This window comes from Leuciscus leuciscus (assembly GCF_965113295.1).
Source record: "Leuciscus leuciscus genome assembly, chromosome: 17".
Lineage (NCBI taxonomy): Eukaryota > Metazoa > Chordata > Actinopteri > Cypriniformes > Leuciscidae > Leuciscus > Leuciscus leuciscus.
The window spans coordinates 9,675,608-9,700,730 of NC_138741.1; the positions used below are offsets into that span (position 1 = coordinate 9,675,608).

Sequence of the window (25,123 nt, forward strand, 5' to 3'; positions counted from 1 at the left end):
GAAACAGGATGTTGTTGTTACTCAAGAAGGCAATGTCCAATCTGCGCCAAACTTCACTCTTTTGATAAGCGTTCTGTCCTGAACACATGACCATGCTCATATTCAGTTACAGTCATAGCGCCACCTGCTGGCAACAGGAAGTGACATGTTAAACACTGTTGTGGACTCCTAATAACATATAAAAAAGTTCCAGCATGTGCTAAACATGCTAACAACATACTAGAAACATGTTAAAACATGCTAGCAAACACTTAGCTTAGTGCTAAAGCATGCTAATACTGCAATTAAATAGGAATTTGCTGTAACACAGGCACGGAATGTCCAGTCTGCCCCAAACTTCACACGTTTGATAAGAGTCATGGCCTGAACACATCTACATGAGAATATTCAGTTATAGTAATAGCGCCACCTACTGGTAACAGGAAGTGTCATGTTTAACACGTTGATGCCGTTCTAGCAACATGTTAAAAATACCATTGACTTCTAAACATGCTAGAAACATGTTAAAACATGCTAGCAATACTAAGCTAAGTGCTAAAGCATGCTAATATAATGAAACAGGATGTTGTTGTTACTCAAGAAGGCAATGTCCAATCTGCGCCAAACTTCACACTTTTGATAAGCGTTCTGTCTTGAACACATGACAATGCTCATATTCAGTTACAGTCAAAGCGCCACCTGCTGGCAACAGGAAGTGACATGTTAAACACTGTTGTGGACTCCTAATAACATATAAAAAAAATGCCAGTAGGTGCTTAACATCCTACCAACATACTAGAAACATGCTAAAACATACTAGTAAACACTATAAGTACTAAACCATACTATTACTACAATTAAATATGAATTTGCTGTAACTCAAACATACAATATCCAATCTGCCCCAAACTTCACATACTTGATAAAAGTCCTGCACTGAACACATCTACAAAGCAATATTTAGATATATAACCCCACCTACTGCCAACAGAAACTGAACTGGTTAACACAGTAATGCAGTACTAACCACATACCTATTGTGTACTAAGCATGCTAAAAACATACTAAACATGCTAGCAACTACTATATACTGTATACCTCCTTAAATGCACATTGCCCAACCATGCTCTGTCTTCCTAAAGCCAACGAGTGACGATGGCACGGGTGCGAGGGCCCTTTCATCGCTGCTTGCAGCTTTAATTATTATTATTATTATTATTCTTCTCCGCATTTAATCGCATTTTTGAGGGCCTAAACATGCTCGAAAACTCACGAAACTTTGCACACGTGTCAGAACTGGCGAAAATTTACATCTGATATAGGTTTCAGAATTGGGCGGGGCAAAATGGCTCGATAGCGCCACCTATAAAAGTTCAACGGAGTGCGCCTCCCGCTATGTTCCACGTACGTTTACGAAATTCGGTACATACATGTAAGGACCTAATACCTACAAAAAAGTCTCTTGGAGCGTAGCCCTAAACACAACAGGAAGTCAGCCATTTTCAACTTCCTCTCAGATTTTTGTGCAGTTTTTGCCATTTTCATGCCTCATACTTTAACGAACTCCTCCTACAGTTTTAATCTGATCATCTTCAAATTTGGTGAGTGTAATCTTAAGGCCTTTGCGACGTTAAATTGCGAAGATCTTGAGTTTTCGTCGAAGGGCGGGTCCTCGGCGGCCTGACAAATTTCGATGTTTCGCCATGAAACAGGAAGTTGCTGAAACTCAGGCATGGAATGTCCAATCTGCCCCAAACTTCACACGTTTGATAAGCGTTCTGTCCTGAACACATGACCATGCTCATATTCAGTTACAGTCATAGCGCCACCTGCTGGCAACAGGAAGTGACATGTTTAACATTGTTGTGAACTCCTGATAACATATAAAAAAGTGCCAGCAAGTGCTAAGCATGCTAACAACATACTAGACACATGCTAAAACATGCTAGCAAACACTTAGCTAATTGCTAAAGCATGCTATTACTGCAATTAAATAGGAATTTGCTGTAACTCAGGCACGGAATGTCTAATCTGCCCCAAACGTCACACATTTGATAAGAGTCATGGCCTGAACACATCTACATGAGAATATTCAGTTATAGTAATAGCGCCACCTACTGGTAACAGGAAGTGTCATGTTTAACACGTTGATGCCGTTCTAGCAACATGTTAAAAATGCCATTGACTTCTAAACATGCTAGAAACATGTTAAAACATGCTAGCAAAACTTAGCTAAGTGCTAAAGCATGTTAATTCAATGAAACAGGATGTTGTTGTTACTCAAGAAGGCAATGTCCAATCTGCGCCAAACTTCACACGTTTGATAAGCGTTCTGTCCTGAACACATGACCATGCTCATATTCAGTTACAGTCATAGCGCCACCTGCTGGCAACAGGAAGTGACATGTTAAACACTGTTGTGGACTCCTAATAACATATAAAAAAGTTCCAGCATGTGTTAAACATGCTAACAACATACTAGAAACATGTTAAAACATGCTAGCAAACACTTAGCTTAGTGCTAAAGCATGCTAATACTGCAATTAAATAGGAATTTGCTGTAACACAGGCACGGAATGTCCAGTCTGCCCCAAACTTCACACGTTTGATAAGAGTCATGGCCTGAACACATCTACATGAGAATATTCAGTTATAGTAATAGCGCCACCTACTGGTAACAGGAAGTGTCATGTTTAACACGTTGATGCCGTTCTAGCAACATGTTAAAAATACCATTGACTTCTAAACATGCTAGAAACATGTTAAAACATGCTAGCAATACTAAGCTAAGTGCTAAAGCATGCTAATATAATGAAACAGGATGTTGTTGTTACTCAAGAAGGCAATGTCCAATCTGCGCCAAACTTCACACTTTTGATAAGCGTTCTGTCTTGAACACATTACAATGCTCATATTCAGTTACAGTCAAAGCGCCACCTGCTGGCAACAGGAAGTGACATGTTAAACACTGTTGTGGACTCCTAATAACATATAAAAAAGTGCCAGCAAGTGCTAAACATGCTAACAACATTCTAGAAACATGCTAAAACATGCTAGCAAACACTTAGCTAATTGCTAAAGCATGCTATTGCTGCAATTAAATAGGAATTTGCTGTAACACAGGCATGGAATGTCCAATCTGCCCCAAACTTAATATGTAACATGCAAGAAACATGCTAGAAACACATAGCTAAGTTCTAAAGCATGTTAGAAATGCTAAAGGAAGTTGTTGTAACTCAAACATACAATATCCAATCTGCCCCAAACTTCACATACTTCATAAAAGTCCTGCACTGAACACATCTACAAAGCAATATTCAGATATATAACCCCACCTACTGCCAACAGAAACTGAACTGGTTAACACAGTAATGCAGTACTAACCACATACCTATTGTGTACTAAGCATGCTAAAAACATACTAAACATGCTAGCAACTACTATATACTGTATACCTCCTTAAATGCACATTGCCCAACCATGCTCTGTCTTCCTAAAGCCAACGAGTGACGATGGCACGGGTGCGAGGGCCCTTTCATCGCTGCTTGCAGCTTTAATTTTTTCTTGAAATTGGTGTAAGTTTTTGAAAACAATATGAAACCAACATTAATTCAAAATTGCTTTAAACAAGTTTTTTGGTAAAACTCCCCGACATACATTCTACTAACTATAAGTAACTTCGCAACTACATGTCAACCAACTCTCATTAGAGTATTAGTTGACTGTCTGCTTAATATCTGCTAACTCTTTATTGTGATGCTCCTCATACAGACATTCTACTGACTATAAGAAACTTTGCAACTACATGTCAACTTATTCTACTAACCCAAACCCTCACACCTAAACCAAACCTAAAAGGCCAAACGAGATTGGGATTCATGGCACTAGTGTCTCCGATGAGAACAGAGCAACCAGCAGATGGCGAACACCTCACACAACACATCACCACACACAGCTGCTACAGTCAGCGCATGCAACAACACGCTTTACTTTCTTATTAACATTCCGTTTCTGCTCTTACAGAAAATCTTACAATGCAAATTAAATCAAGTCAGGATGTAGCTGTCGACCCCCCCATTCATTACTTCAGAGTGGGAGACATTTTCTTTCAGTATCAAATGACTACCTAAATAGTGCCTCTGATCTTCAAAGAGCACCGAGGGCTGCGTATGATGCTAGCTCTCGAGGATACGCCATTGAACTGTCAATAGGGCATAATGTCTGTAAACCTCAGGAGAACAGGGTTCTCAATAGAAAATGGGAGCCTGGGGAGAAACCACGAGCAACTGGAATGAGACTATCTCTCCAAACACTGTCAGCGATCCTCTTTGAACTCAAAATGAAATGTTTAGGCCTGTCCTCAAAACGAGACGTTACAGGGCTAGTGCCATTTCCCACACAAAGTGCTGAGAGCCACTGCTGAGGAGGAACTATACTAACTATATTTGTCTGCATTATGAATAACAGTAGCAAAACACTTTGTAACATGTAGCTTTAAAAACGAGTGATCTGAGAGACACTTAAGTGAGTATATCACGTGCACTCTTGCATACTACTAAGAGTTCTGATGTAAGGATTTTGATTCATCCTTGAGACTCAAGTCTTTTTAATCTATTTAACAAAATGATTCATTCATTCATTTACTGATACGTTTAGTGACTCTTTCTGCAGGTTAAGTGCCGTCAAGTGATTTTCTTATTGTGTTTTGAGTCACTGAATCATTCACTCAACTGAATCATTAAAAAACATAAAAAAGTTATTCACAACCAAAAGATCTTATCATTTATTAAAATTTGCATCTACAAATCTACTAAGAAAGTGTTTCACCCACAAGTGACAACAGAGCAGTTTTCCTGTTTTTTGAACTGCTGAGCCTTAATTTTTTATTATGATATGGAAAATACAATAATCTAAATACTTTATGAGAAGTGTTGTTACTGTTTACTAAAACAAATTAAATAAATAAATAAATAAATAAATAAAGCTGAAATAATATCAAGAATAAATATTATATGAAAAACTTAAGCGCATTTGATTTCAGATAGCTACCAAATCAACATTTCAATTTTTGAAATTGAAATTGAAATAAAAAGGCAATTAAAGCTAAATAAAAATATTAACCAAATAACAAAATTACTGAAACAAACTAAAATTTTAGAAAATATATCAATTAAACCCAATCCAAAATAGTATATAAATGATACTAAAATCACACAGATTATGACATTGTCATTTTAATTGTTTCATTGGCATTTTTATACATTCATAATTATTACGCCACTTTTCTCTAATTGTTGTGAATGAGACTCGCATGACGAACTGAACAAACGAAATGCCTTCTCTCGTTTAGTCGGTCAGCAGATTACCATTTATATAAAATATCTGATTTGTTAAATTACTTTTTAAATTGAGAAGGCTTGTTTGTTGTCTTGTTCAGACTCAAAATGAGATTAATTTGAATTCATTAACATGAATTGAACGAACAAGCTTGTATCTTGTTAAGCTTTAATTTCAAAGCAGCTTCCCCAACATGACTACACCGCAGAGAGGTTTTATGTCAATCAGAGCCAAATCCAGCTCTTTATCTCCTGTGCTATAATGAGCACAAGCCCTCCCATCACTGCCTTTGATCCTGCTGTGGGAGTCCACAGTAGGGACAGGACGGCACCATCACCTCTCAGGAGAGGAGGATGAGGACAACATAGAAGAGTTTGAGAGATGGGAGTGATTCTTCAAGGGAGATAAAGACAACAAGAGGACATCAAGACTTGAGCGATGTGTGAATGTGAATAAAGCAGAAAGAAGGATAAAGGACACTGAGAAAGAAAGAGAAGACACCGACGAGAGCTTTCACCTTAAAGAGCTTGAGAGCTTCGGTTTGAAGTGCCTCGGAGGGCAGCGTGGTGAGGGGGTAGCGCAGACCCTCCTTACTGAAGCACAGCACTTCACGTTTCCACTGAGCAGAGTCTACACACATCAACACACAAACACAGATTGAAAAACAAATTAAAATGGCACAACAGCTGCCATCAGAACTGGTCGTAAACACTGTCTGGGGTCTAGATGGAGTCATTCTATCTGTCTATCCCAATTTGAAACCATCCAGTCTGTCGTGTGACTTGAGAAGCAGTTAAGCAGTTGTACGTGTTATAGAAGTAGATATTTCAAAGTAACCTCTGACCTGGGTCTCCATCGACATCCAACAGCTTGCCAATCAGCTGCTCGTACTCGGTGCCCACCCTCAGGCTGGCACAACTGCCCGCCGCGACAGTCAGGTGGTACAGCCAGGTGTCCTGTGAGAAAGACAGCAAGAGACCCTGTTAACACCTGGTATTAAGATGTGTTTTGGTCGATTGAATCACAAGTAGACGAGGGAGACATTCCCGTTTACACCTGGTGTTTTAATCTTTCTCTTTTGTCACTTTCAATCACTTCTGTCCTGATTTCTTCGAGGGGAGGGTCTAGGAATGGCTAAAGAACATTGTGCTTGGTACGTTTTTCGTCTTCAAACCAAACTTGGGTCTTCAGCCGACAAAGTTTAAATCCTGTCTGGCTAGCGCTTCCCATAATATGTACGCATTACGTCAGTAGGCGTTTTTTTGTGACTGTTCGAACACATTCGACCACATGAGCGTGAAATTGAAACAGCAATTACTCGTGAAATTGGACATAAACTCCCTCTCAAATCATATTTCCTACTAGTAAACTCAGAAGTCCTAGTAGGAAATATGATTTGAGAGGGAGTATGTGTCAAATTTTCCGAGTAATGGCAATAAACTACAATAATTTCCTACTAGGAAACTCGTATTTTCCTACTAAGAAAACTCCTAGTAGAAGATTACGAAAAAGCAATCCTAACTATGAAAAACTATGAAAGCAATCCAGTCAAATGCATTTTCGACTACCTCTAGAAGTGCTCGAAATTGGGCAAGCTCAACACTTTTTAGCCCCCGTTTAAACCAGTATTCCGCATCATCCGCTTGTAATTGGATTGATAAAAAACGTACACTTCAACTTGAAAAACTTAAATGGAAATCAGAAATTAAAGGAATAAATTACATTTTTAAATATATTCAAAATAGAAAACAGCTGTTTTAAGTTGTAATAATATTTCACAATTCTATTGTTTTACTGTATTTTTTTTAACACATCAGTGTAGCCTTGAGAAAAGTGCTTTCAAAAACATTACAAAATCTTAACGAACCCCCCAAAAAATCTTGTTTTATGGATGGTATTAGTTGATAAGTTGATCTGTCTCAAATGTTGTTTAATGCTGTTATCCTAACATAGGGCCCTATTTTAACGATCTGAAACGCAAGTGTCAACTTTGTGGGCGGATCTCCGGCGCTGTTGCTATTTTCCCGGCGGGATAAATGACTCTTGCGCCAGGCGCAAAGTAGTGGTTGGTCTGAAGTAGCTTCATTATTCATAGGTGTGGTTTGGGCGTAACGTGAAATAAACCAATCAGAGCGACATCTCACATTCCCTTTAAGAGCAGGCGCGCTTGTTCTAAAGCGGATTCCTATTATAACGGCGGATTTGCCAGGCGCGCGCCAGGAGCGGTTCACAGCCGAGGATACCGACGTTCTCGTCAGGGCCGTAAAACACAGAGAAGTGACGTTGGGGATGGAAAAAACCCACCCAAATTAACTTCGGTTAAACAGGCGTATGATAATTTGGGTAAATGTGTAAGCTAGATGAATGCTTTTATAATAAATTGTCTGTCTATCTATCTATCTATCTATCTATCTATCTATCTTAATAATGTATGATTTGCAAAAATGAAAACTGCTGCTTCTGTGTAGATGAGAGAATCAAAGTGTATGCGCGTTGTGCACACGCTACAGTGATTATGGCCAAGCATGCGCCCTTAAAATAGCATATGAATAACATGCGCAACGCGCGGCGCCACTGACTTTAAACTATTTTTTCCTGGTTAGTGGCGCAATTGTTTTCTAAACCTGCAAAATAGCATGAAGGAACGTTTGCGCCGGAACACGCCTCCTCTTTGCGCTGAACCGCCCAGGGAGCGCAAGTGTATTTCTTAGTTAACCGACGTGCTTCTGTGGAGGGAAAAGTCCGCTTTGCGCGGGTGCAAAATAGGAATGATACATGCGTCGGTGTACAAAGTCAATTGCGCTGGGTGCAAGATAGGGCCCATAGTCTTTGTAGCTTAACAAGCTACAGTAAAGTAGTTCCCCAACACTTGTAATCATATACCTTGACAGAAAATGTATATTAATATCAATTAATACATTTGATTAATATCATATTAATAAACTTGTTTACATATGGCATTCTAATGAACAAAATACAAAGCATTAGCGCAAAATTCAGATTGCGTTTGTGGTGTGAGTGGTACCTTTTCTTGTTTAGTGCCGACAAGCAGGTAGGTAGGGCTTTGCTCTTTGGGATGGACCACTAACGTAAAGTGAGAGGAGAGGAAGCCCCGCCCACCTGCTTCATAATCTTCGTCAGAGTCACACGATCTGTCCACTTCTTCCACACGCGCTTCCCGAACACGTAGCTGACCCAGTGGGAACTGCGACAAACACATATTTGATCTCAACATACAATAGCAGCATATGCATAAATTCATTTACAAATTACCTGAATATTTTATTTTAACATCAATATTACACACTTCAGCTTAAATGAAAACTTTGCAGAGCTACTAACAGAAAATCCCTCAGTTTTTCTGAATTTAAGGAAGCTAAAAGTACCTACCTTGTCATCCAGGTTACGGTAGTAGTAGAAGACTTTCCCAATCAAAGCACACCACACAAGCTTTGAATGACCATGTTTCACCTGTAGTACAATGTAAAACATCATCAGAAAAATGGAGAGAGAAGGAATAAGTGAAAGAAACAATAGATCAAATCTGCGGTTCATTCATCAAACTGAAAATGTATGGTCAAAACAAATGCATTCAATGGAAAAACCATGCCATTAACATACACATAAAGTCACCATGAAAACAAAATGACAATTTGATGGAATATTGTAGTATTTATTATAAATAATTGATCCGTGCACATCACTATTATTTATTCGAAATATCTTCCCCTCCCTCTTGCAGCTCATCTCTTCTCTTCTCTCATGAAGTGTTTACCGGCGCAAGGGCAGGGCAACCTGTCACTCACACGAGATCACAGCAAAAGAAAACCACAACCATCTAACCATCCAATGAAGTCCCAAAGGAGGACAAAATCAAGTCCCGGCTTACTTTTTTTCTCGTTCAAGAAGCCATTTCACACTCAGATAAACATCACAATAGAGAATCACAACTTCGGTTTCATGCTGACTTTAATTACAAGTTGACCTGTCTATCAACAACGATATACACAGCCTGTGATCAGGGACAACCTATCAGATACATTCCAGGCCTGATGACCTCAGCTCTGTCCCATCATGCATCAGCCATCCAGGAATCTCACCCCACAATCCTCATGCTCACCTGCTCATTCCTCCTGTAATCGTCATCACTTCATTGCTTTATACATGTCAAAACTCTTACTGTTATGCTATAAAAAGATACATGTATATATAGATATCCTGTTCAAACACATTATTCAATCATTCTCACACTCAAAACCTCCATTACACTCCTGTGAACTCTTACTTTTGTTAGCCAGCCTCGCACCGTGGCCTTGAATTCTTTATCCGTGGAAACTGGTCCACTGGCCTGGACTTTGAGAACATTCTGGAGAACTCTGATCCAGTCCTCCAGGATATTTGGAGAGTCTGCAGCCAAGTAAAAGATCTTCTTCTCTGTAATTAACTAGACACAACAAGCACATGAGAAAAAGATTGACAGAGATTTAGCCAGCAAAACTGGTTATGACTAGGGATGCACTGATATTCAAATTCTAGATTAAGATTAAGATAAGGGGATAATTATTTTCATGTTATGGCCGATAATCGCTAAATGGCAGATATTAAATTTAAATATTGATAGATCTATCTGTCTATCCAATTCATTTATCCATCCATTATAACTGATACATGGTGCATCCTTAACTATGTTATTTGTTGAGTATTAAGTGAGTTGAAGATTTGACATGATGCGTGAAGATTCTGAATAATCTTGGCCATCATGGAATGTATTGTAGTATTTATTCCAATTCATTTTATGATTATGATCATCAGTTCCTCCGAAATTGCAACAGATGTGATGACACGGATTAAAGTTTGAGGAAATTATAGATAATACCCAATTATTGCTATTATTACGACTTTGAAAATCCAATAATGACAGCAGTTGAGAGCTGTACATTCCCTCAAAACGCAAGTGAAGCTCATGTGATACCCATATCAGGCTGTTTCTGAAAGCCTCAGGCTGACAGATTTGTTAAAGGCTGTTTAGGTGTATCAGTGTGTCTCTCACCTGGAATGTCTGAGCTCCCTCTCCGCGGGCTATATGACACGAGGAGTTCAGCTCCATTTGGCCCTGAGGTTTCCGGATCACGTCACTCTGAGAACAGAGCAAAGGCAGATATCATCAGCGCTGTAACTCTAAACTTCCTTCCTTCCCTCACTCTCTCTCTCTCAAACACCGCCGCAGAGTTGTGGAAAAGTCTACTCACCGGCGACTTGTAGTACAAGATCTCCCCGTTCTTCAGAATGAACCAGCGCCTCTTCCATGCCTTTACCTTACTGCCCATTTTCAGCAAGTAACCTGTCTTTTCTAGAGTCTCCTATATAGAAAGACACATAGAAAGCATTTAACCATGGACAACCTGTCTTCTAACTTCTATCGATGTTACTGGATTAGGATTGAGGTGAACGGGAATGCTAACAGACAGCTTTCTCGAGGTATTACAGACCTCCTTGGACTAAAACTAAAACATAAGAAAAGATTGCCTAACACACACACAAATGTCATTTGAAGAACCTGTGTACTAAAATATATGAATATATGCATTACCATTGAAAGATTTGGGATCAGTAATGTTACAAAAGATTTCTATTTCCAGAAATGCTGTTCTTTTGGACCTTCGATTCATCAAAGAATCACCATTTTCAACATAAATAATCATTCATAGTTTTCAGTCAAGATACTGACGCAGAGACCTGCAGGGTAAAACATCCATAGAACTGAAGCACGGGCCTGTAAATTTTCCATCTCAAAAGAAGAAAAACAAAAATATGTGAACAAAATGCAAGATTTGGCCACTTGTGATACATATACAGCGCGTGCTGCAGTGTTTCAATCACTAAAAACAGTGGGACATTCTAAAACGCTTAATATGAAAAACACTTAAAGTGCCTTAATGTACTTAAACAGTGATATTAAAAGATCAAATCTGTATAAAAAAATCAGTATATACCTTATTGATGATGCATACTTTATACAGGCAAGAAGATAAGCCCAGAATATGAGCACAATGGGCTAAATAGTTCAGTATTTTACACTTAAAGCCCTGTTTTCAGATCGTTTCTGATGAAATACAATGGTTAAGATTGAAATTTGGACAAATGCTGCTGGCCCGAGAATTTTCGCTTTCTGTGGTAGCACCCCCCCACCTCCACAATGGTTGCATAGGTGCACTGGAACAATCCTTCCTAAAACGCAATGCAACCATTGTGGAGGTGGGGGGGTGCTAACACAGAAACCGAAAATTCTCGGGCCAGCAGCATTTGTCCAAATTTCAATCTTAACCATTGTATTTCATCAGAAAAGATCTGAAAACAGGGCTTTAAGTGTAAAATACCGAACTTGTCCTTTAAGCATATTCTTTATGTTTCTTTTTATGGAAAAATGCTTAACGAGAAACTGATTGTTGCATTCATATTCTGGGTTCATCTGTTTTGCCTGGGTTACACTTTATATTAAGGTGACATAGTTACATTGTACTTACTCATATAAGTACTGAATAATATTAATTAACTACTATAGAGTTACGGTTAGGGTTTGGTTTAGGGTTAGTTACTTGTCATTTACTGTTATTATTATAGTAAGCACATGTAATAACATGTAACTACGTCACCTTAAAATAAAGTGTTACCTAGTATTTTAGTACAAACTTGGTGGAAAAAAAAGCAGGCGGGCAATGGAGGAAAGCCTCGTTTTGCCCTCCAGGTGGGTGTTCCTATAAGTGTGTGACATCATATGAAAACTATGAACAATAAATGTTTCTTGAGCACCACATCAGCATCAGCATAAAATGATTTCTGAAGGATCATGTGACACTCAAGACTGGAGTAATGATGCTGAAAATTCAGCTTTACCATCACAGGAATAAATTACATTTTAAAATGTATTCAAATATAAAACAGTTATTTTAAATAGAAATAATATTTCACAATTTTTTGCTATATTTTTGATCAATTAAATTGCAACCTCGGTGAGAATAAAATACTTTTTTCAAAAGAATACAAAAATCCCAATTTTTTGAATGGTAGCGTAGATGAGAAGACAATATGGAGACGGCTCAAAGTAGAAGGAGCTCAGAGATGTACCTGTCCAACACTCTCACAGGAGTAGGAGGAGGTGCGCTGAACCTTGTGCTCGGGCTCTGAGCAGTCGCTGTCCAGCGAGTACGCATCCGGAGGAATGGCATAGTCACTCTCTGAACTGATGGAGGACATAGAAACACCTGCAGGACAAAAGACGTTAAATGGTTTAAGAGTTGATCCTGTGTCAGACTTTGAACATTTTTAATGCTACACACTTATATTATTCACAAATTACAGGGGAAAACGGTACAAATGTTAAATACAAATATTTGTTTTACAGATTTCCTCACCTCTTTTGACAGCCCGAGGGCTGCCAGGGGTGCTGCCCTTTTTATCTGGCCCCAGTGTTGACGTGTGCAAGCTGGCCAATGAGCTGCTGTCGTCTTCTGAACCGGAGTCATCATCCGGGAGAGGGACATTGCTGATCTGAGTTGCCTTCTAAGGGCAGAAGAGCATTGTGGGAATGATGAGAATGACAAGTAAATTTGACCTGTTATGTACAATAACACTTTAGCGTGACACTGGTAATATATAACGAGTTAAGTATCATATTGATGTAATCTTACCCCTTTAAACGTGGAGTACACGGGCACACTGATGTTCTTGTAAATGAGGTGGGTGAAGGGGCCGGTTGTTGAGTGCTGAGTTTGGGTGGATACTGGAGACACAAACAAACAACACATGGGCACTTACATAAAGTCCGCAAAGTTGTAAAAAATTAATAAGGCCTGGGTGGGCACTTCAATATAATTTCATATGGCCATTTCATTTACAGACATCAGTGAAACAGCCAAATATGGTGTTTGTTTGTACATTTAAAGGGATTGTTCACACAAAACTGAAAAATACTGTCATCATTTGCTCACCCTCAAGTTGTTCCAAACCTGTATAAATCTCTTTGTTCTGCTGAACACAAAGGAAAATATTTTGAAGAATGTTTGTAACCGAACAGTTGTGGGGCACCATTGACTTCCATAGTATGGAAAAAAAAATCATCCTTTGTGTTCAGCAGAACAAAGAGATTTATACAGGTTTGGAACAAGTTAAGGGTGAGTAAATGATGACAAATCCATTTTTGGGTGAACCATCCCTTTAATTTGCTTATTTTTTATTTACTTGTCTTTCTTTTTTTCTAGCAAGTATACACTACTGTTCAAAAGTTTGTGGTCGCTAAGATTTTTTTGGATGTTTTTCTGCATTTAATTGGTCAAAAAGTATAAAAATTTTAAATCGCTATTTTCTATTATTATATATTTTTTAAATGTAATCTATTCCTGTGATGGCAAAGTAATGTAAAGTATTGTAGTTACATTACAGTTAAAAAATTTGGGTTCAATAAAAGAAAAAAAGAAGAAAAAAAAAGAATGCTTTTATTCAGCAAGGATGCATTAAACTGCTCAATAATGACAGTAAAGACATTTATAATGTCACAATAGACTTCTACTTCAAAACATTTCAGTTTCCACAAAAATATTAAGCAGCACAACTGTTTTTAACACTGATAATAATAAGAAATGTTACTTGAGCAGCAAATCATCATATTAGAATGATTTATGAAGGATCAAGTGAAAATTCAGCTTTGATCACAGGAATAAATTAAATTTGAAAATATATATTTATACTATATAAAATATATATATATATAATATTATATTATTATATTATATTAACATATTTTACTGACTTTTTTTGATCAAATAAATGCAGCCAGTGCAAGCATAAAAGTCTTTATACATGAAAAATGTCATTATAGTCTGAATAGTATATATACATATGTAAATAATAAAACATTTAAAAAGAGTTAGGAGCAATAAATAAATACTAATAAAACATACTAGAAAATGAATTTAATTTAAATTGAACCTTGTTCGGAATTTTTTTAATGTAATCAATTCCTGTGATGGCAAAGTTGGATTTTCATCAGCCATTCAGTCTTCAATGTCTCATGATCCTTCAGAAATCATTCTAAACTGATTTGCTGCTCAAGCAACATTTCTTATTATTACCAATGTTGAACAGTATTTATTTGACAAAGGAATCGTCCATTACATTACAAAATGTCTTCACTGTCACTTCTGATCAATTTAATGCATCCTTGCTGAATAACAGTATTAATTTCATAATTTTTTTTTTTTTAAACATTGACTTTTGAACGGTGGTGTATAAGATTATTCATGGTTCTCTTCTCATAGTACTTTTTGACCAATAAACTTCCAGGAATTTCTTTGTAAGCTTTTATGTATAATGCATTATAAAAGTATTCATACTGTACATTATAATGCATTATATCTTTTCATAAATAAGTACTATAATGTATTATAACAGTGGATACAATTATTCCTGAGACCACACAATGTATTATAAGGTGCCTTTTGTGGTATGATTTGTCATATATGATTTTCAACAGTATCAGCATGGAAGGGTTAAATGCAACTGTCACTCCCAAATCTTTGCACTGAGTGTGTGGCATAAGAAATAAAACCAAATGTCTGATCAGACTTGTGTCTCAAAGCAGAATACAGCACAGTTCCACCGACGTTTGTTGTAGAGTTGAGGTGAGAGGGGGAATACTCCCTGAGGTAATAATTACACAGCGGTTTTAACCTTTCATCACGGCATATTGAAAAGCAGGGTTTTCATTCTCACCCTCAGAAGATTCTCATTCTCAGCCTCTTAAAAGATTCAAAGCACGGAGATCACACCTGCACAGGTGTGTTCCCGTTAGGTAAGAGGAAGTGACATCAAACAAGTCCTTACCTCTAATTGACAGATCTAAGGGTATGTGTTCATATAGTGTTATAACAATTGCTGGTGACAGGCCTATACTGAGTGATCAGTGTTGACTGCTGATTGGTCGACTGACCTCTCCCAAGAGTCTTGGCTCCAAGACAGGCCTCTGAGACTCTCATTCCTGATTTAGCTACCGCATAGATCCGGCTCTCCTGAAAAACACACACAGATACACGCAAATAGTGGTGTCAAACATTAATCATGCCATACAAAACTTGCCACTATAGTGTTAGGGTGATGTGGGTGGTTGCAAGGGTGTTGCAATTTGGTTGCTAAAATATTTGGAGTTTTCTGTGTTGTTTTGCGTGTTTCCAGGTGGTTGCTTTCTGGTCCAGAGTCAAAAGAGCCCCAAAAGCCCACCCCAAGCATTCTGGGTAGGGTTGCACCAACCGTTTAAAGTAACTTGCACTACCACTTTGGAACCTGCTCTTAATTAATGATACTTTTTTTGATTACACTATTAGTTCACTGCTTCTATAAATCAATTAATCATGAAATCTATTGTAGTTACATTACAGTTAAAAAATGTGGGTTCAATAAAAGAAAAAAAGAAGAAAAAAAAAAGAATGCTTTTATTCAGCAAGGATGCATTAAACTGCTCAACAATGACAGTAAAGACATTTATAATGTCACAATAGACTTCTACTTCAAAACATTTCTGTTTCCACAAAAATATTAAGCAGCACAACCGTTTTTAACACTGATAATAAGAAATGTTACTTGAGCAGCAAATCATCATATTAGAATGATTTATGAAGGATCAAGTGAAAATTCAGCTTTGATCACAGGAATAAATTAAATTTGAAAATATATATATTTATACTACATAAAATATATATTTATAATATTATATTATAATTTTTTTTAAAACACATTTTTTACTGGCTTTTTTGATCAAATAAATGCAGCCAGTGCAAGCATAAAAGTCTTTATACATGAAAAATGTAATTATATAGTCTGAATAGTATATTTACATATGTAAATAATAAAACATTTAAAAAGAGTTAGGAGCAATAAATAAATACTTATAAAACATACTAGAAAATGAATTTAATTGAAATTGAAATTTTGTGGTGAATTATTTTGTTTACATGTCAGGTTATGTTTCAAATTTAAAGTTTAATAAGATTAAAAAAAAAGTGTTTTAATAAATGTAGTAGCAAGCTGCAGTTAAGAGCTTATTTACATTACAAATAGGCTAAGCTGTAACTTGCAATTTGCAACTTATAAAACATTATTCTTCAACAAGCTGCACAGTTTAAGGTGCAAGACGTAGCATTTTTTTCCTGTCTTACCCAAGAGGGAAATCGGTGCAGAGGTGGTGTAGGCGGTTTAAGAGCTTCTGGGTCCATCATCTCAAACTCTTTAGCCAACCCTTCGAATAAGCCTCCATCAGTAGCCTGCGTTTCCATCTCTGATCCCTCCACCACTCCATCCATTCTTTCAGGCGGCCCTTCATCAATGTCTGTCTCCTCTAACCCATGTGTGGGAACTGAACCAGGCACCAGACTGTTGCAGGATGAAGAGGTGCAGCTTCCGATATCAATGTTGACGTTGACCTGATGGAGGCGCTCTATGCCGGGTTGCGGCTGACTGTGGTGTTTCTTCACAAGTTGGATGCTGTCACGGGGGGTTAGAGGAGTGCGAACTTTGGGCAGGGTCATGCTGGTGCCCATGGGTAAAGCCAGAGGGAAAGGGCACAACAGAGGGAGGCGTACTAATGGGGGTGAGAGGGACACAGGAGGAGGGCTTTTAGGAGTGGGGGTAGGAGTGTCGAAACCAACCGGACCAGGAGTCTCATACGCTGAAGTGGACGAGGAAGAGGATGAGGAAGAAGAGCGGAGGCGCTGGGAACGAAATTTGCTGTTGAGCTCATCAGAAGAGTGATCTCTGTCTGAAGCTCCTCCCACTCCTCTCTCACGTGGCACTCCAAAAATAGGCTCCGCCCCCTCTCCGGTTTCCTTTATCGAGGTTGTGGTGTCAACACCATCTTGACTAGACTTATGAGAGTCTCCTTTGTCTTGTAATGCGGGAAGTAAGGATGCACTATGAAAAGCAGAATCGCAACCCTCCGTGACTTTCCTTTTGCTTTCTGAAATTTGAAATGGATATTAACGTATATTACGATGAAAATTTAAACGTATACATCCAAAAAGTGTGGCATGGAAGTTATGAGGGAAAATTAAGGAAATGTTATGGGTTTTTATTGTTTAAAATATTACTATTACATGTTTTAGTGATGCACCAAAATTTAGGCAACCAAAAATATTAGGTTTTGGGTGAAATAGTTTTGGAAGGCCAAAATCGTTGACGGAAACGTGATATTTCATTAGCACATAATAAGCTACAACTAGTAAATGTCAGCAGTGTGGATGGCACTTCACTGTAACAAAAAAATAAATAGATAATAATAATTATGCTAGAGTAGCAATATGAAAAATTTGTTCAGCTAAAGCATTCCAAGTTCAATTACCCAACTTTATTTATGAGTTTGTTAGAGTTTTGTTTAAAAAAAAAAAAAAAAATGGATGCATCCCTAATATGTTTTGTTAATTATAATTATATTTAATATGGAGCTTATAATATGACTTTTGAAAGTTAACATTTAGATAATTTGATAATATAGGCCTAAATCACTTTGGAATAAATCATAGCGTGTTTCATGATAAAACACGTGACATTACAGTCTGGATAATACGGTAGGTTGTAGCAAATTATTTTCACGGACCCCCTGGCACTTGAGAACTGCTGATCTACACAGAAGAAAGCCCTGTCTAGGCTCTTCCCCGGCACGGGTTGTGTCGAGCCACTCGTTAGTCTGGTTGTTTGATAAGAAAAAGATGAAATGTAGTTGCAATAAACGCGTTAAGAAAAAAAACTGCAGCAGCGGAGGACTATTATTAGAATATTAGAAATCTAATATTCAAGCTGAATTCTCATTTTTCTACTCTTAATATTAAACTAAAAATGACTGAACGAATGATAAACGGATTCTCTTGAATCACCACCATTTGAATCTGTATTTTTTAAAACTGGATATTTGCAGTCTAAGAATTCAGAACAAAGAAACAGCTGTTTGAAAATACATGTCTATAAAATTCAGCCATAAAAGCATTTCAATTCATTACATTTCAAATGTTCAATATTCGATTGAAGAAATCAAATTCAGAACTATTTAAAATTCCACATAATATTACATTTTGTTAGATTACACTTGTCAATACTTAAAATGTACACAATTCAAATCCAAATCATTTTGTCATATTATAAGCTCCATCATTTAAGATCTATTTTAATAAAATCTTGATAACTCTAACATTAACAAAACAACATCCCAAGTTGACAGATAATTTATGGATACCTCATCGTGGATTTATGCAAGAATCGTTACACTAACAAAACACTAACCGTGTCCTAACCAAATGTGCCGCGATGTACGAAAAAAAGGTATCTTTTCAATGTAAATCAGTGTTTTTGTCCTAACCAGCCACAACGGCGAATGGTGACAATTCTATTGTAGAAAAAAAAAGTATTTATGCAGCGTCGTGGCTAGGACAACAACATACAAAGTATGACAGTTATAATCCCTGGTACTATTTTTGTGCTTTATTTGATGTTAAAAGCATCTTATGTGAGAATTTATATAATTTTGCATCCCCCTTATAGACCTTATGTGCCAGAGAAACGAGGGCGCCGCCATCTTTACAATATTGTCTTTGAACTTCCGTTTTTGCGGTCGCTCTGTATATTTCTATGGCATTGCTGTCCAGGAGTAATTTGCTTTTGAAGTGGATTTACTTAATGTAAAGTTAACGAAAGTTATCATGAGGATTGTGATGTTTAAAGCAGACGACTTAACAAATGTCAGTCGACCGGGAAGATTTTAAAACGAGCCGTTCATTAATAAACACACAAAATCACTGTGAAAATTCAGACCGGAAGTCAAAAGACAACGAGCGCAGCGCTGAAAAGGGGCGGGGCTACATAAGGTCTATAGCCATACTGAAAGCAACAATGGATAATTCACCTCAGATCTTGGAAATAAATTACAGGGAACAAGAACATTCAAACTGTCAACTCAATGTGAACAAACAAGTGTATTCTATGACAAAGATTGTAGTAACTATTGAGTTACTACTGAGTAACTATTGTTTCAGTTACTCAGTATGAATTTTTAATAATGTTAAAATGGTTTAATTTATGAATTTGATTATGTACTGCGCATGCACAGAGACTCCGCCCACATGCTCTTCTGATTGGCTGTTACTTGTTATTGGAAACTTATCGTTTATCACTTCTGGTTAGGACACGCTGTAAATGGAGTACAATAAATAGCAAAATAGCAAAAACAATTACAAAAGAGGTAAATTGTACATAGAAGTCTCAAAGGTACAGTATCAAAAACATCTTGGTTAATTTTGAGGGCAGAAAATGGTGATGTAAAACTAAACGCAAGAAACCTTGTCTAGTGGACTTACAAAAAAATAAAGTGTAAAATAAAGTGACTTTAATTAAATCAACAGTTTTACACCAAAAACCAATATTTGTATAGACTGTTCCGAATGTGCGAATCTATTTCTGTTCAACGACACTAGAAAGAGCTTCAAACCTTCTGAAGGTAGAAGATGATTATGTACCTGTATAATTGGCTATGCGAGATCCTGTCAATCTCCAGCCCTCCTCCTGGGCAGGGGGAGTCCCTGGGCAGCTGGGAGGGTGGAGTGGGCTGGAGGGGACCAGGTGGATATCCACTGCTGGAGACAAGGGCCTCTCGAGAAGAGCTGACAGAGACACAGCGAAAGTGAAAAAGTGAAAGTGAAAGTGACACGTGACGGCCAAGTATGGTAACCCATACTTGGAATTTGACCTCTGCATTTAACCCATCCAAGTTAATGCACACACATTAGGAGCAGAGTAGTGAGTAGTTAACACACACACACACACACACTGCAAACGTGGATACACACACCCAGAGCAGCGGGCAGCCTTTGTGTGGCGCCCGGGGAGCGATAAGGGGTTAGGTGCCTTGCTCAAGGGCACCTCAGTCATTTCCCACCGGTTCAGGAATCGAACCAGCAACCTTTGGGTTACCAGTTCAACTCCCTAACCACTAGGCCATGACTGCCCCATAGAGAGGTGTACAAAACCAACAAAAACAAATGCTATAAGGAAAGAAAACAGGAAAGGAACTATGTTTACTCTGAAGCTTGTCTTGCAGTATGAGGATCTGCTCAGCCTGCTTCAGATTTGCCTTTTTCAACTGCTGGTTTTCTGTTTCCATCTACAAGACACAAAAAACAAAGGGCACTCTGTTTCAACAACACCAAATTTTTGGGGGGAAAAACAAACAAACATTTATCCACAGCACTTTCACGTTTCAACTGACCTCTCGCAACTTAAACGTGACCCAGTCTTTGATTTTGGCAGCCTTCTCTTCAATAATCTTGGCCTCTTGGGCTCGAACCAAGTTCTGCAGATAAGGAGGGCAGTTGAGCAACGTTTCAGTCCTTATGTGAGAGTTTAATAGCAATCTCATCCTTTTTGTGAGGTCTTTACCTGCTTCTCCAGCTGTCCTTCAAGACTCTTTATGATCATATCTTTCTCCTGCGTTTGACTGCTCAACTCTTGATAACGCCTGTACAAGGAGTTTTCCGATTCGCTGGGCTGCATGTTTGCAGACTTCAGTTTCTCCTCCATAATGTGGACCTACAATGGTAATTTCGGTTAAGTCCTCAAAGAGAAAAAGGGTTCAGTAGTGTCCAAAAGTGATGCCTGGAGGGGATTTTTATTGACCATACAAGTTTGATACACAATCAAAATATGAGGAAAATATTTTATTTGTTTCAAATATTTTAAGAAGGAGGGAAGAACAATACACTAAAATTGGTGAAGGTATTTATCTGACAAAATTATTTGGCAAAAAAAGGCAATCTACAGCTATGGGGTTTTATTTTAGCATGCAAAACATAAAGGCACAGAAAACAAAAAGCTCACAGGAAAAAGTATACATTGACTACAGCATGTGTTTGTAATTTCTTAAAAAAAAAAAAATCATTTTCAAGGAAGTATCATTTGTCCTCCCATGATTTATTACTTATAATTAATTACAAAATAAGTGAAAGGATACTGTTAAGTTTTTGTTAAGTTAATTCGAACATTTATTTTTATATTAATGTTTTGTGATGTTTTTTCATCTGAATATCAGCAAATTTCTGCAAAAAAATTTCCATTTATTTAAAATTAAATAGTTTTGTATTGTCTATGTAGTTTTTATTTTTCTAAAATACATTGTACATTTTCTGGAAAAATAAAAACTTTTGACTACTGACTTTTGTCTAATATTTGCACAATTACACATTGTGTTTTGAAAAAGATATATATATATATATATATATATATATATATATATATATATATATATATATTTATTTATTTTTTTATGTGTGATTTATTTATTATATGGCAGGCACACTGAATGAAATTATACAATAATAATGAAATATCCCTTTTAAAAAAATATGGCAAATAGGACACCATGTCCTGAGTATGATTCTAAAACAGTAATTTCTGAAAAATAAGAAAACGGTGGTCCAAGAGCAATACCTGTTTTTCAGCGTTCTCTGCCCGCTGGTCAGCCTCTATCACTCTCTGTTCCAACTCCTGCATCTATAGAAAGAAAAAGAGAGAATCATGGAATGTTCCATCGAGGCTAGGATGTGTGTGTGTGTGTGTGTGTTGGTTATATAAACTATAAGTGTGAGATAAACTAAGAGAATAATCTACTGTATATCTGACTTTCAGTGTCGCTACCTGTCATGCTTAAATGATTTTGATCATAATCCGGCACTAAATACTGAGGGCATGTTGTACTGGTGCGGGTCTGGGCACGCTTATACCACAAACCACTGTGGTTATCAACAGGACCACCATGATGGCCTGACAGCGCAGGGAAAAGATTCGGGTACATCCTAGTGAACAAGCCACACACTCATTCTGTGCGTGCGTGTGTGTGTGCGTGTGTGTGTGTAATATAAGTGAAAATAAGTGACCCTATATGGCCAGGTTTCATAGACCAGGCTTACATTAAGCCAGGATTAGGCCTTAGTTCAATTAGGGCATTTAAGCTTTTATAAAAACGGTAGCCTTAGAAAAAAAATATATTACTGGTGTGCATCTTGAGACGAAACAATGGAGCTGATATATTTTAAGATATGCAAGTGCAAGTTGCTTTCAGTAAAACAGCTCAAACATGCATTTTAGTCTTGGACTAGGTTTAAGCATTGCATTTGAAACCAGGTTTATAAGTCTTATTTCAGATTAAACAAAACACACAAAAAAACAAGTGTTACAGATAGAATAGTGATACGTATGCAGAGAGCGATGCAAATGTTTGGCACGTCTTATGCAAATTACTAACAGCAGGCACACACTTCTGGATTCATCAACATTAAAATGATAGCAAACTCAATTTTTTTTGCATCTGCTCCTGTTTCAAAGCGGTTTTGAATTTGGTAAAACAATCTTTTCTGCTCACGCAAGTACTTTATGCAACTTTGGTAACACTTTACAATAAGGTTCATTAGTTAACTACATTAGTTAACATGAACTAAGAATGAACAATACTTCTTCAGCGTTTATTAATCTTAGTTAATATTAATTTCAACGTACTAATACGTTATTAAAATCAAAGGTTGTATTTGTTAACATTAGTTAATGCACTGTAAACTAACATGAACAAACAATGAACAGCTGTATTTTTATTAACTAACATTAACAAAGATTAATAAATACTGTAACAAATGTTGTGCTCATTGTTACTGTAGTTCATGTTAGTTAATACATTAACTAAAGTTAACTAATGAACCTTATTGTAAAGTGTTACCGCAACTTTTAACTTTCAACTAAAAATGAGAGATGAAGGGGAAAAAAGGCTGTTGGAAGGAGTGCTAATCTGTGCATGGATTATCTTCTCACATAGATATACTGCGAATAGATAAGCAAAAGCTAGTAAGAACTCACACAAACAGAGTTCCTGGCCATGATGTGATTTGTGCTCACTGTTTCATGAGCTCACTGACCCAGTAAAAAGGAGGACAAGTATACTAATGAATTCCCACTGTATGACAGAGCTCTCCTTTTGTTCAAACTTCTTTGTTCTTTCCGCCCTTTCTCGCTCCTCAAGCCAAAAGTCCAGGGATTCCCAGGAGGCACTCTCTCCATGTGAGAATTCCCTGAGTGTCGAGGCCAGAAGAGCAGCCTGTGGGGTCATTGTGTGGAGGTGTGACTCTTCACCTCAGGGTCACCAAATGTACAGAAATGAATAGACGACATAGCGACAAATATGAACAAGGACATGCTTTCGCTGACACTTCATCAATCCGCATTACTATAGGAATAGTGTCCACTCACCCAAGCTCAGCACTGACCTCAGGTTAGCCTCACCCACTCAGCAATGATTCACTGAGCATTAAGAGCTATTCAACAACTATGCCGTAAAGTTTACTGGTGGTGAATGGAGAGTGTTGAGATACCAAGCCTCAATAGAGTTAATAGAAACATCTCAATGACACGAACAGATGCAATTCCAAGATACTGTAATATAGACTTTACTCAGAAGACGTTGAATTTCTCACAAATGAAAATTGGGCTGTGAGAGTAGAGTCTGTTTAATAAAAAAATAAATAAAAAAAGGTTGGTCAATGGTTTCGGCCCACCAAAACTATTTCGGCCAAATATTTTTAGTTGTCGGAATTTCACTGTATTACTTGTAGAAAGATGTGTTTTTTTGGCCGAACAATGAACCTACTGTAGTAGGTACTGTATGACATACTCAATGTATATACAAATTTAAATACGGAGTTAACATGATCTTCAACGTGATCATAGCACTAACAAAACAGCAGTTCTCAATATTTCTTTGGTTCCGCCCCCCACCACCTTGTTGGCATTCTTGTCAAAATTATAGATAGCATCTACTCTGACAAAAGTCTTAAGATCTAAACGTTGAATTTGCATCATTAGCACGTGTGGCAAGCAGGGCGGGGCCGAGAGCCGTGGGAACGAAGAATAAGGATGGACTGACGGTTGACTGTATGACAGGCCACAGGTTAAACAGGTGGAGGCAGGGCAGCTGCTCAGGCATCGGACAACCAGGTATGTGGAAAATGTAACAACTGTTTTCCAGCAGTTGCTATGGGTAAATGCGAAGAAGGTTTCCTCCTTGGTTGAACTCCAGAACTTAACCAGTTGACTACACCGCCTCAGAATATGGAAGCAGAGAATATGCACTATGCATTAATGACTCTGGAAATCACCAGCATAGCATCCATCTGCCATGATCAAGACTCTTACTAAAACATAGCCTTTTTTACAGTAAAACTGGGTTTCATCAACCTTTTTTAGTGTGTCGGACAGATTAGTTGCTAAAATAAGTGTCCATAGTTAAAGAACGTCAAAATACTGTCTGAAAATTTAATGATTAACCATATTTGATATAGAAACCAAAAGTCTGAAACAACCAACAGCTCAATAATTAATTTGAGAACTATGCAAGAAGATAAAGACTAATGAACCAGGGATGGTGTTTTTATGGAGAAAGATTGAGTTTGAGAGAGTGAGAGCGAGAGATAGCAAGAAAGCATTATTGCTATTCCAGGCTAATCCTCCTGTCTGGCAGCTCATTAGAAACAAGACAGTTCAACAGAAAGCATGAAGAACTAGGCCAAATCCCACATGAGGACCAACTTACGGAATCTTCTACATTTACTTTCTCATTTTAAATGCAAACACATGTGGCACTCACATAAGGAAAGGATGATTTCTGTGTGAAGTCAAATCAACACAATCAGAAATTAAGTATATCTTACAACTACTGTAAATCTGAGAGGCTGAGCGG

General features: G+C 37.5%; 1 protein-coding gene across 2 annotated transcripts in view; it reads right to left on the reverse strand.

The window, feature by feature from the left end:
• Positions 1–25,123, reverse strand: part of plekhh1 (pleckstrin homology domain containing, family H (with MyTH4 domain) member 1) — a 50,374-nt gene that overhangs the window by 12,177 nt on the left and 13,074 nt on the right. For both annotated transcript variants that reach the window (XM_082143196.1, XM_082143197.1), the window contains exons 3-19: positions 21,832–21,894; positions 20,785–20,934; positions 20,615–20,698; positions 20,428–20,509; positions 19,866–20,009; positions 16,524–17,320; positions 15,302–15,380; positions 13,005–13,096; positions 12,729–12,876; positions 12,442–12,578; positions 10,566–10,676; positions 10,367–10,453; positions 9,602–9,760; positions 8,707–8,787; positions 8,342–8,521; positions 6,161–6,272; positions 5,834–5,946 (exon numbers count right to left, since the gene is read on the reverse strand). In XM_082143196.1, coding sequence (XP_081999322.1) covers positions 5,834–5,946; positions 6,161–6,272; positions 8,342–8,521; positions 8,707–8,787; positions 9,602–9,760; positions 10,367–10,453; positions 10,566–10,676; positions 12,442–12,578; positions 12,729–12,876; positions 13,005–13,096; positions 15,302–15,380; positions 16,524–17,320; positions 19,866–20,009; positions 20,428–20,509; positions 20,615–20,698; positions 20,785–20,934; positions 21,832–21,894 — 2,619 coding nt within the window. The remainder of the gene's footprint in view (positions 1–5,833; positions 5,947–6,160; positions 6,273–8,341; positions 8,522–8,706; positions 8,788–9,601; positions 9,761–10,366; positions 10,454–10,565; positions 10,677–12,441; positions 12,579–12,728; positions 12,877–13,004; positions 13,097–15,301; positions 15,381–16,523; positions 17,321–19,865; positions 20,010–20,427; positions 20,510–20,614; positions 20,699–20,784; positions 20,935–21,831; positions 21,895–25,123) is intronic.